This window comes from Trachypithecus francoisi, unplaced genomic scaffold, assembly GCF_009764315.1.
Source record: "Trachypithecus francoisi isolate TF-2019V2 unplaced genomic scaffold, Tfra_2.0 Lachesis_group3, whole genome shotgun sequence".
NCBI lineage: Eukaryota > Metazoa > Chordata > Mammalia > Primates > Cercopithecidae > Trachypithecus > Trachypithecus francoisi.
The window spans coordinates 3,968,054-3,981,356 of record NW_022681468.1 but is presented as its reverse complement, the minus strand read 5'-3'; the positions used below and the strand labels follow the sequence as shown (position 1 = coordinate 3,981,356).

General features: G+C 41.2%; 1 protein-coding gene across 1 annotated transcript in view; it reads left to right on the top strand.

Annotated features, from left to right (window-relative positions):
- Positions 1 to 13,303, top strand: part of RCOR1 (REST corepressor 1) — a 137,022-nt gene that overhangs the window by 118,221 nt on the left and 5,498 nt on the right. The window contains exons 8-11 of the mRNA XM_033191208.1: positions 2,969 to 3,163; positions 9,193 to 9,270; positions 9,496 to 9,553; positions 10,352 to 10,581. Of these exons, the coding sequence (XP_033047099.1) occupies positions 2,969 to 3,163; positions 9,193 to 9,270; positions 9,496 to 9,553; positions 10,352 to 10,581 (561 nt within the window). The remainder of the gene's footprint in view (positions 1 to 2,968; positions 3,164 to 9,192; positions 9,271 to 9,495; positions 9,554 to 10,351; positions 10,582 to 13,303) is intronic.

Genomic DNA, 13,303 nt, shown 5'->3' with positions numbered 1-13,303 from the left:
GGCCTCACTGACTTTCTTCAGAAACCATTAGCTCAGTAGGCTAGCAAGTGGTCTGGTGAATTCCAGGCAGCCGTAGGGTCTCCATTCACACTATAGCTGCCCCAGCATCTGCCCATCCTAGGCACCCATGCCGTGCCTGGGGTGACTGCAGGGAGCTGGCAGGGACTCAGCCCAGCCCTCCTGTTACTCAGAAGCAGTAATTTGGTCACACCAGGGTAAGCCAGGACCATCCTCTCTCACATGGTGACTGTTTCATCTCATCATTTTAAAAAATAATTATACAAGAGATTGTAGTTTCTGGATTCAGGGGGCTCGCGAACCCCTACAATTGCATGTAACTTTTACATAGGTTCATAGAGGTATTTTTCTGAAGACACAGTCTATAGTTTCAATAAAATTTCTCAGGGAGTTCTCTCTCTCTGCTCCAAATTATAAGAACAGTTATTTTAAGTCTGTAAAAACAGAAGGGTCTAAATTTATCTAAACTTTAAAATGACATCAGTGATATATGCTTCTTATAGACAAAGTAGGAAATACAGCCAACTGAAAGAAGAAAATTAAAGCGATTTATAATATTATCCATAATCACTGTCAACCTTTTGGTGACTTTTTCCTGAGAACTCTCAGTAAAATGTATATTCTTAATTCTGAATCTAGTCACTTTTTGGAAATAATAGAATGGGAGCTTTGTAATTTTTAGAAGCTTTTAAAATTTACTCCACCTTGTTTTTTTTTTTTTTTTTTTTTTTTTTCCCTTTTTTGAGACAGGGCCTTCTGTGTCACTCAGGCTGGAATGCAGTGGCACCATGACTCACTGCAGCCGCCAACTCTTGGGCTCAAGCAATCCTTCCACTATGGCCTCCCAAAGTGCTGGGATAACAGGCATGAGCCATCCCCAGCCCAGCCCCTTGATTTTTTTTTTTTTTTTTGGAGACAGAGTCTCACTCTGTTGCCCAGGCTGGACAGGCTGGACCTTGAATTTTTTTTTATGTTAAATATATTTGTATACATAGCTATATATTATTCTGTCACATGAATGTTTCATAATTGAGTTACCTTATTCTATGTGGATTTCCCAGTTGTTTATTCTTCCTGTTTTTTGCTTTTATAAACAATGCTGGATTGATTGATTCTCACATAACTCAATATTTGTGCTCATAGGTTTTTGTTTTTTATTAGAACTAATTCCTGGAAGTTGAATTGTTGAGTCAGCGTGTTCTAGATATATATATTGTTGAGGCTTTTTTTGGTTATATATCACCAAATTGGAAATTGGTCATTTTTTTTTTTTTTGCATAATTTATATGAATGCCCAGATAAGATCCTGAGGGTTAGCTAAATTAGATTCTTTGGGAAATCATATTGTAGTTGAAGATTTTATTAAGCGTTGTGTTGATGTATTGCTATTTACCAGGTTTTTCAGTGGCACATTTTAAATGAGAGAAAACACTTGATTTCATACAATTTTTATAATTCCTGTTTATATAATGTTATTTCTGATTCAGAAAGAAAATGGTTAAATCATAGTTACTTTTCTTTTTTTTTTTTTGGGGATGGAGTCTTGCTCTGTCGCCCAGGCTGGAGTGCAGTGGTCCGATCTCAGCTCACTGCAACCTCCACTTCCTGGGTTCAAGCAATTCTCTGCTTCAGCCTCCCAAGTAGCTGGGATTACAGGGGCCTGCCACCACACCTGATTAATTTTTGTATTTTTAGTAGAGAAGGGGTTTCACCATCTTGGCCAGGCTGGTCTTGAACTCCTGACCTCAAGTGATCCACCTGCCTCGGCCTCCCAAAGTGCTGAGATTACAGCTGTGAGCCACCACACCTGGCCCATCATAGTTTCTTTGTTTGTTTTTTCTTTTTTTGAGACGGAGTCATGCTCTGTCGCCCAGCCTGGAGTGCAGTGGTGCGATCTCATCTCACTGCAAGCTCCACCTCCCGGGTTCATGCCATTCTCCTGCCTCAGCCTCCCAAGTAGCTGGGACTACAGATGCCTGCCACCACACCCGGCTAATTTTTTGTATTTTTACTAGAGATGGGGTTTCACCGTGTTAGCCAGGATGGTCTCAGTCTCCTGACCTCGTGATCTGCCCCTCTGGGCCTCCCAAAGTGCTGGGATTACAGGCGTGAGCCACTGTGCCCAGCCGCCTGACCCATAGTTTCTTTTAAGTGTTAAAATGATACTAGAACAGACGTAGTCAGTTGGTAATCTTTATTAAACATCATGGTCCCATACAGAGCACAGTTTATTGCCTACTAATATTTTTGTATTACCCGCTTGTTGAAGAAATTATCACTACCATTATAGTTTTGCAGTGTCTTTAGCTCAGTCTTTTAAAATACGAAGCAGGAAGTCATATTTTCAGCTTTATCAGTGAATGCTAATGCACTAACAAGATGAAATTATGAGCAATTATAAAAACTTCTTGTTCTTAAAATGGTTACCAGTAAATTATATTCTTTAACTTGACAAGATTTTACTGTTTCATTTCTGAAGGTTTTGGTTTTACAGACATTAATAGCCGTCATGCATTTTTAAATGAGAAGGTATATTATTTTAGAGTAAGTCATATAAGTTGCCCTAAAAATTGTGTTCTCCAAAAATGTGTGTAAAAAGCCATAATTTCATGTAGATAAATACAGATGTGTGTGTGGCCACAAAACTCACTAGCAGCGAATACAGATTTTTTTCTAGGAAGCCGAGAATTCTTATTTTCATTGGCTTAAAATGATAGAGTAAGAAAGTATTTGTACAAGGAGGAATGGAACACAGTTTCGTTGTGTTTAGTCAAAACTCCATAGCCCAAATTCTGTCTGTGAACTGCCTGTTAGAATTTGTAGATCTCATTTGGTTCTGATAGGGCATGGTATTTGTCTTAGATTGTTTTGGTGCCATGCTAAGGAGATAAATATGTTTATTGACTTTTTTTTTTTTAAGTTTCATTTATCGCATATGTATATCATGCAGGTGCCCCCTACTGAGACAGTTCCTCAGGTCAAAAAAGAAAAACATAGCACACAAGCTAAAAATAGAGCAAAAAGGAAACCTCCTAAAGGAATGTTTCTTTCTCAAGAAGATGTGGAGGCTGTTTCTGCCAATGCCACTGCTGCTACCACGGTGCTGAGACAACTAGACATGGAACTAGTTTCAGTCAAACGACAGGTACTCCTAAGCCAGGTCTTGGATGTAAAAGAGTTAATTAGCACTTTAGAGGTGTTTTTGTTATTCATATATGTGAACGTTCTCTTTCCATAAATCTCAAAGGAGCATTCTGTTTCTAAGGAATTGGACAGATCTTGAGTACTAACCCATTGATTTTTTTTTTCTTTTTAATGAACATATACATTGAAGTGGATGGATATAGTGTCATCTGAAAGTATTTCTGAAGTATATAGGAAAGCATATGAATATCATATTTATATTATATATGTGTCTGTGTCTCCATGATTTCTCACAATATGAACATACCCCCGTAACCTGCATCTGAATCAGGAAATGGAATGTTGCCCCCAGGCCCATGCATTTTCCCTCCTGGTCACTGTTCCATGGAATGCTGCATTCCCTCAGCAACTTCACCCCTCTTTTATTACCTGACTCCTCCTTGTAGGTGGCCGCTATTCTGATTTTTTTTCTTTTTAATTTTATTTTGTTTTTGAGACAGTGTCTTGTCTGGAGACAGTTGCCCAGGCTGGAGTACAGCGGTGCGATCTTGGCTCACTGTAACCTTTGCTTCCGGGGCTCAAGCAATCCTCCCACGTCAGCCTCCCAAGTAATTGGGAGTACAGGCGCTTGCCATCAACCTGGCTAATTTTTTGTATTTTTGGTAGAGACAGGGTTTTGCCATGTTCCCCAGGCTGGTCTTGAACTCCTGAGGTCAAGTGATCTGCCTGCCTCAGCCTCCCAAAGTGTACTGAGATTACAGGTGTGAGCTACCACACTCGACCCTGTTCTGATGTTTAAAACCATAGGTTGTTTTTGTCCATTTTTGAATTTTATATAAATCAAACTCATATGATACTGTTTATTTTATGTCTGGCTTTCTTTCAACCTGAGAGCTAAACAGTTTTTCAAAGCGGTCCTGTTATTTGATGTGCGTTTTGGTTGCACATCAGCGTTTCCCAGCTGTAGCACTATCGCCATGTTGGGCTATTCTGTGCACTGTAAGATGTTTAGCAGCACCCCTGGTCTTGACCCACTAAATGCTAGTAGCACCCTCCCCCTACCAGTTGTGACAACAGAAATATCCCTAGGCATCACCAGATTACCTCACAGGGGCACAGTTGTCCCCATTTGAGAACCACTGCTCTACATCATTGCTATATTTTGGTAGTCTTACATTTTAGCCCTTCTAATGGGTTATAATGATGCCTCATTGTACTCTTTATTTGGCAGTTCCCTGATGGCTAATGAGGTTGCTCACCTTTTCATCCATTTGTTGGCCATTTGGATATCCTCTTTTGTGATGTGTACTCAAGTCTCATCTGTTTTTTTCTGTCAGGTTGCATATTTTCTTACTGGTTTATAGGTGTTATTTAGGCTCTGAGTTGTTTTCTACAACTTGTAAATACTGTAAATATGTTTTCCATTCTGTGACTCTTAATGGTATCTTTTGATGAACAGTAATTTTAATTTTAAGGTAGTTTAGTTTCTTAGTCTTTTCAGGTTAGTGTTTTTGAGTTCTGTTCACCTTTCTCAAGGTCATGACGATATTCTCCCATGTTAATCTTAGAAGTGTTGTTTTACCTTTTACATTTTGATCTAGAAATGTTTTTCTGTATTTGTTGTTACATGTAGGATTAATAGTCACTGTTTTGTTTTCATATGAGTATCAATTTGGTCAAGTATTTTTTGAAGAAACTGTCCTTTCTCCTTTGCAATGAAGCAGTACCTTTGTTTTACATCCACTGTCTATGCATATGGGTCTGGTTCTCTGTTGCTTTGATCTGTTTGTCCATCCTTCACCGATACATTCTGTCCTAACTTTATGTACTTTATTTTAGTTATCCAGTGTAATATAAGTTCTCCAAGATTGTCTTAGTTATCCCTGGCCTTTTAATTTCCATATAAAATTTAGAATTACTTTATCAATTTTCAGAAAAATGATTTGAATTTTGATTGGGATTGTATTGCATCTATAGATAAAAATGGAGAGTTAATGTCTTTATTGAGTTTCCTGATCAGTGAACATGATATACCCCTCCACTTCTATAGGTCTGTAATTTCTCTCAATGTTGTGTTGTTTTCTGTGTAAGAACTTATGCATCTGTTGTTAGCCATTCCATGATATTTGGTACTTTTTTGTGCTCTTGTAAAGGATATTGTTTTTTAAATCACTTTTTGTAGTTATTTTTGCCTGCTATGTAGCTTATTATTTTAATCTGATTGCATAGTACATTTAAACCGAAAATTCAACCTAGTAGTTGGTTCCTGTCCTTTCATTCTCTCTCTGGAATTCAATTCCAGAAACCCATCAGCAAGTTGTTAACTGACAGTTTATTTTTGGTTTTTGCTGCTTTTGATTTATCTTGATGGTTTCCTTGGAAGGTTAAACAAGAGACCAACTGTCATCTCATAGACACTAAGAGCAGGGTGTGCTGCCGTCTTTCTTGTGGTTTAGGGAGGCAGCCCAGACCAGGACCCACGTACACTCTGTGTGCCCAGAGGATCGGCTTCTTGTCATGGCTGCTGGCACAGCTGCACTCTCATCTTAGGAGAATCACTTAATCTTTGTAGGCCTCTTTTCAAATGAGATTAATCCTGGCCTGCCTGATCTCACAGAATACGTCTGGGCTACTGTGTGAGAGAGCATTTGAAGCTCTGTTTGTACTGGAGGAACTCTCTCTGGGGCTGTGAGCTCTTGTTGACATTGTTATCTTCCTTTACAAGGATGCTCCTTTCTCCCTCTGCTGAGTGAGCTCCTGGTGGTTGCTGTTTAATACGTTGAGAAAAGAAAAAGAGGCCCTTCTCTTCCACGTAGGTGTTATTGACTCCATAGTATGAGAGAGAAAAGATTCTTTGGTTTTCAGAGCAGGGTCAAGAGCAAGAATTTTTAAAATTTGAAGGTCGCTCACAATTATGAAGAGTGAGGACTCAGCCTCACTCAGAGAGGAGATGGGTGATTTCCTTTCCACAGCCTTTTTAGGGCCACAGTGCAGCAGTGTGTTCATTGCCAAATGTGCTTCTAGACTCAAAGTGGGCAGTCAGTCCACAGGGGCCACTTGTTCTGGAGGTCGTCCTATAGAATAACAGAAAACTTGACTAACAACAGCTTAAGCAATTTAGGGTTTATTTTTCTCAAATAGCAAGAAGTGCCAGCATCAGTGGCTACTGGTGTTACTCATGTGTTCAGTGATGCTCTCAGGGACCCAGGTACTTTTCAGGTCTTCTACTCTGCCATTCTCAGCTGTTGGCTTTTCATCTTGCTTGTTGCCTCATGTTGGAAGCTGCTGGAGCCATTTTGCAGCCCTCACATCTGCATTCAGGGCAGTATGAAGAGGAGGTGGGGGTGGAGGTAAGCTGCCTGTCCCTTTTAGCAGGAAAAGCAAAAGCCTTACCCAGAAGCTCCTTAGCTGAATTCGGTGTGCCCATGCGTTGTGTACTGCTCTTCCTCCTTCCCAGGACATCACCAGCCTCTACCAGCAAGAAGTGGGCTGGGCATGTCTCATACATTAGCCAGTGAACAGTGCAGGTTGCATTAGGTCTTTCTCTGAGTGGAGAATAAAATGATCTGACATTAAAAGAGGAATCACTATGCCCACAGTAAAGTAGAAAACAAAGTTCTGCATGACTGAGGGTTGGGTAGGAAGGTGATGGAAGGGTGGTGGTGTCTAGATAGGGCGCCAGGACAAGTGGATGGCTTTTCCATTTTTCATCTTGTTTTTTCTTTAAGTATGATTACCTTTGCATCCTTTTTCTTACCTGTCTCGTTGCCACTCACTTTCCAGTTAACATGATGGTGGCCACTCATCTCTGGTTTTTTTTCTGCTTAATAAACACTAGATGTTTGGGGGGCATATTTTGTTTTTGTTTTTGGAGACAGGATCTTGGTCTGTTGTCCATCCTGGGACTGTAGTGTTACAGTCATGGAAGGCCTGGGCTCAAGCAATTGCCCACCTCAGCCCCCTAAGTGGGTAGGACTGCAGGTGAGCACCACCACACATGGCTAATTTTTTAAATTTTTTGGTAGAGACAGGGTCTCACTGTGTCACGCAGGCTGGTCTTGAACTCCTGGGCTCGAATGATCCTGCCTTGGCCTCCCAAAGTGCTGTGATTATAGGTGTGAGTCACTGCACTAGCCTAATTTTTTTTTGGCAGGGTCTGGCTCTGTCACCCAGGCTGAAGTGCAGTGGTGTGATCTCGGCTCACTGCAACCCCTGCCTCCCAGGCTCAAGCCATCTTCCCACCTCAGCCTCCAAGTAGCTGGGACTACACAGACTAGGTATTTCTTTTCTTTTCTTTTTTTTTTTAATTTAAGTTCTAGGATACATGTGCATAGCATGCAGGTTTGTTACGTATGTATACATGTGCCGTGTTGGTGTGCTGCACCCATTAACTCATGATTTACATTAGGTATATCTCCTAATGCTATCCCTTCCCCCTCCCCCCACCCCACAACAGGCCCAGGTGTGTGATGTTCCCCATCCTGTGCCCAAGTGTTCTCATTGTTCAGTTCCCACCTGTGAGTGAGAACATGTGTTGTTTGGTTTTCTGTCCTTGCGATAGTTTGCTTAGAATGATGGTTTCCAGTTTCATCCATGTCCCTACAAAGGTCATGAACTCATCCTTTTTTATGGCTACATAGTATTCCATGGTGTATATGCAGCCTAGATATTTCTGATATGGAAAATGCATCAGGAAGGGGGTATAGGCTACTGAGCATTTAGAGCTAACTTTTAGTTCAGAATTTGTAGATGTTTTGCATTTAATCTCTCTGCTTCTTTCATAACGTTACTTAATCACAGTGCAATATATACCCAGTTTCGTACTATCTATGAACAACCAGCTAGAATGACAAGAGTGGTCTGTTTCACTGAAATGCAAAGAGGACATGTAATATTCTCAGCCTTGACTTTTTCCTGCTAGAAGTTGCTATGTTACATTTTTAGCCAAAAAGGAATCCAGTGAACGTAATCTGAGTACTTTGCAGTTTTCCTGGGTTTTTGGTAACTGAAAGACCACTGAGCAAGATCCTAAGATTGTACTGTCTAGTATGGCAGCCAGCAGCCCCGTGTGTGGTTGTTTAAATTTAGATTAATTACAAGTGACAAACATTTTAAAATTTTTGGGTAGCATCTTCTACTCATGAATGTCTTTTACATGTTACTTGAGAAAATCAAGCTCCTCTTCCCTTGGCTTTCTTAGTTGCTTGTGTGAGTTTTCAAAGATGAAAAATGCTGGAGTTCAGAGTTCCCTGGTGCTTGACACAGATATGCCTTCTACTTGGAGTAGAGAGAAAATAGCATACTTCCATGACCTGTCTCATTCAAGGGTCCATGGGAAAATTAAAGAGCAGCCATAGCCTGGGTGGTTGGTATTGTTTGTGGTCTTTCTTTTGATTGCGTAAGAGCAGTGACAGATTGCCTTGAGCCAAGGCAGTAATGTGGAAAAAGATAATTTGTAGGAAAATGAAGAAGTGACAGTTAATCAAAGTTAGACTTCTAGAAAACTCACTGACATTGTGTTCTCCCTGCCCCCCCATCATTAAACCTGTGCTTGTGCACTTCCGCCCTGTGGAGAGGTGGTGGACAGCACAGCGATCTTGGGGCACTGTGAGGCTGTACCTGCAGTTCTGTTGTAAAGACTGGGCCTTTTTGGTCTTTACTGTGGCTGCTCTGTTATTTCAGTTCAATCCTATGTGGTAGGAAGCCCAGGGATTTCTTCTGTCTTTTATATAAGACTCCAGGTAGGTGTTTTGCTGCTCAGATATCACCTGTTAGGAAGCTGTGGATCCAGGACTGTGTACGTGAGAGCCCCTCCATCCCCTCCTCCTTGGGTTGTACCTTATCGGTTGCTCCGAACAAGCAAATAATAAACCTAGTTAGATGCTTCAAAGGATACCATAGGGACCTCAGAATTCAGCTACAATAGATGTTAGTAATGTCTTTACTCTTGGGTTTTTGTTTTTTAAGTTCTATTTTCATGCCTTTATGTAGTTTTTATTTTTAAAATGAAAATCATTTTTTCCTTCGTAGATCCAGAATATTAAACAGACAAACAGTGCTCTCAAAGAAAAACTTGATGGTGGAATAGAACCTTACCGGCTTCCAGAGGTAGGATTATGTTAACATCATCTCAGAAGTCATGCTCAAGTTCTACATGTTTAAGAATTTAATATCGGTGTGGTACATCCCCAACGTACATCTCTTGGAAGAGTATATGGACATAATTTTATGAACCTAGTTGATGTTAAAATTCCGATAAGAGAAAATGAAAGGTTCGTTAAACATACTCATCTCTAAATGTAATGTGCTAAAATGTCTCATTTGGATATCCAGGTCATTCAGAAATGTAACGCACGTTGGACTACAGAAGAGCAGCTTCTCGCCGTACAAGGTAGGGGAAATTCTTCTAAAGAGTTTAGGAGGCCGGGTGTGGTGGCTCACACCTGTATCCCAACACTTTGGAAGGTTGACGCATTTGCTCCATGATCACACCACTGCATTCCAGCCTGGACAACAGAGTGAGACCCCAACTTTAAAAAAAAATTTTTTTTAAATTAAAGGGAAACAAAAAGAGCTTAGGAGGATTGGTAGGTTTTAGGGAAAAGTTATGTCCCACCCTACTCCCAGCACCTATTTATGGAGAAATCGATTCTTGGACAGTTCCGTTCTAGTGAATATCATTTTAGCCAAATTACCATATCCCTTTCGGCTTTTTTCTTTTCCTTTCCCACTTCTCACAAGTTGTGAAAACTTAACCTGGAACCCTCAGTTTTCTAAAGGTGTGAGTATTTCATTTTACTAGTTACTCATCGAGCTCTGACTAGTCAAGAAGTACAAAACCCTAAAAGAAGCAGACAGAGTGTTTGGATTTTAAGGTTGGGGGCGCTCTGGACCTGCGATACCAAAAGATGAATGCAGAATGTCCGCAACCCTAGGGCAATTGCTGGGTGACTTCAACTGTTATGTGACATGTAATGGGAAGACAGATGTCAAAATGACAGGGTCGGTCATCTCCAGAATATATCTAGAATTGACTAGTACTTTTTCCTACTCTTATAATACATGAAATTAGTGCCTGCTGTCAAAAACCTGTATGTTTTCTTATCTGGATAAAGAGGTAGGTGTCACTTGTGGTTTTAAAAAAGTGTTTTTCTCTTGTATTTTAAAAAATGCTTTCTTACATCCTTAGCCATCAGAAAATACGGCCGAGATTTTCAGGCAATCTCAGATGTGATCGGGAACAAATCAGTGGTACAAGTGAAAAACTTTTTTGTAAATTATCGACGCCGCTTCAACATAGATGAAGTTTTACAAGAATGGGAGGCAGAGCATGGTAAAGAAGAGACCAACGGACCTAGTAACCAGAAGCCTGTGAAGTCCCCAGATAATTCCATTAAGATGCCTGAAGAGGAAGACGAGGTAAATCTGAAACAAAACAGTCACTTCTCTGTCAGGTTCCTGCTTGATATTGCAGTTTCTAAAGTGATGGATTTTTTCAGCTATAGAGATGTTTAGGTTTCAGCTGCATTGGTAACTTCACTATTACCTGTAAGTAGCCATGTGTGTGCATTGACTCCAGTTCTTGGTCCCTGTATATTATTCACATTTTAATTTCTGGGCAAATTCATAATTCCATCCTGGTTTCCTCTAGCTACAAAATACTCTGCATGATCAGTTTTTCCTTAAATACAGTAAAATCCTGAGTGACAAAGACAGGGAAGTGGGGGCATAAACAAAAAGTAAAAACGCAGTGAAAGCCGTTCTGAAACACTAAGGTGGAAGTTCTGTGAGGAATGTCAGTGAAGCTCAGTCGTCTGAAATGTGTGGTCACATCATCATGAGGTTCGTGAACTTAGTGGGGAGTCTGCACAGCGAGCCAACGAGGAGCTCTTGAGACCTCTCCCTGCTGTCCAGATCTTTCAGCCTTTGATGCTCTTTGGAGCTGATTGGCTTAAATATTGATGGGGACAATTCTGTGGCTGGCTGGAACTTCTGTGATGGTGGCTAATTTCTGGAATGATAGCCCTGGTTTCATCTCTCACCTCCCTGCTTCCCGTGTCAGGGGCACCTGCCATTTCCCCATCTAGCCTGGCCTGCCTTGCTGTTAGGTTTGTCCCTCTGCTCCCAGAGCAGATGAGCCTGGGGCTGGGCATAAGAAAGAGTTACTTGCCAATCACTTCACATCTGAATTTATTCACAGGCATGGTAATTTAAGAATTAATTTAGCTTTCACATAAAAGCCTTTTTCAAACCATACTGGAATGATTTGAGATGACCTATTTTGTATTGTGTGTGCTACCATTTTGCTCCGAGGGCCTGGCTCTAGAAACAGCCCAGAAGGCCCCTCCTGACCTGAGCATAGAAGTACCTTGTGAGGTATTGGCATCCCCTGCGAGTGTGGTGCCACCACTCCATGCAGGGCCTCTTTGCCGACTGGAAAAAGGACCTCAAGGCACAGCCCATCTGTAAGAACACCATTGAAACGTATGAATTTTGTTAGAATTAGATTCTTTAGAGCCTTTTGCCAGAAAATCTTTGTAATAAGTGTACCAAATCTATAATATTGCCAAGGTCAGTACCCCTGAATCACCCCCATGAATAGCTCTGCCCGAAAAGAGCATGTGAGTAAAATGATGGTGTTTTTATCTTTCAACAGTGATGTTTTTTCTTTGTTCTTCTTTGTTTTTATTTTCAGTAATTTCTGTACCAGCACTAATTGCCCCTGTTAGCACTCAGTTTAGGAAGCTTTGAAAGCTGGAGACTGCTGGGGAAGAACCATTAGAATTTGCAGGAATGAAAGCTTGCTTCCTGTGTCTGTTTTCCGGCTTCAGTCCCAGGATGAGTGGAAGCAGAAACAGTCGGGAACTCTGGCTGTATTCCCTCTTCACATTTGATCAAAGCCAGTGCTGGCTGGGCTGGCATAACAAATCTCGTAGTAAATGTAGGACCAAGAGTCACTACCAACAGGATGTCAGTTGTTGTGCATATGCTTTTTTCTTCATTCTCTTATTTTTGGATCATTGGTTGACTGACTTAAGTGACTCAAGTATTTTTTTTTTCTTAACCTTGTATTAGCCCAGAAGGTTCCTCCGTAATGATCCACTTACCGTGTGGATTGCACATCAAAGCACCGTCTTTCTTTTCACAGTCTAGTTATGGCTCCTCCGAGCAGCAGATTATAGTTTATTCTTGGTGGTTGATCTTCCATGTCTCTGTTTACCCAGCCTTCTCTGCAAAACAGAATGAAGAATGGTATTATCTAACTCGAGTTTAGTGCTGCGTAGTCCTTATATCCCTTTACAAACTTTTCACTCCACTAGTCATTTAAAATGTACCCCCTCATACCTTTCTTTTCTTTTTCTTTTTCTTTCTTCCTTTTTTTTTTTTTTTTTTTTTTTGAGACAGAGTCTCCCTCTGTCACCCAGGCTGGAGTGCAGTGGCTCAATCTCAGCTCACGCAACCTCCATCTCCCAGGTTCAAGTGTTTCTCCTGCCTCAGCCCTCAGCCTCCCTAGTAGCTGGGATTATGGGTGTGCACCATCACGCCTGGCTAAGTTTTGTATTTTTAGTAGAGATGGGGTTTCGCCATGTTGACCAGGCTGGTTTCAAACTCCTGATCTCAAGTGATCCGCCAGCCTCTGCCTCCCAAAGTGCTGGGATTACAGGCTTGAGCCACCTCGCCCAGCCTATTTCTTGAGTTTCTTTCTTTTTCTGCTTCTTGTAGTGCCAGCCCTGCCCTGCCACCACCTGGTTTTCTGTTCTCCATATGTTAGTTTGCAGAAGGAGATTAATCTAGTGACCAGCTGCTTCTCTGTGTCCAAGGGCCTAAGGGAACTTGTTAGAATGCTGGCTTACTTGTCTGTCTGGTGAGTCCACAGAACTTGGGATGTGTGTGATTTCACCTTTTTATTTGTCCTGTAGAGTCCAGCAGCTGAGAAAGATGTCTGCTGGTGTCCTGCCTGTCCCCTCTGCCTCAGGTTTTATGTATTATACAGAAGCCACAGGGAGAACATGATAATTCCTAGAATTTCTAGGAACAGAATGGTCTGTCAGTTATAGATTATTTCCTTTAGGGCTTAGAGGCGGGTAGGTAGCCCAAGTATTTTGAGCTTTTGAAATTGGTAGTTATTTGATGTAGACAA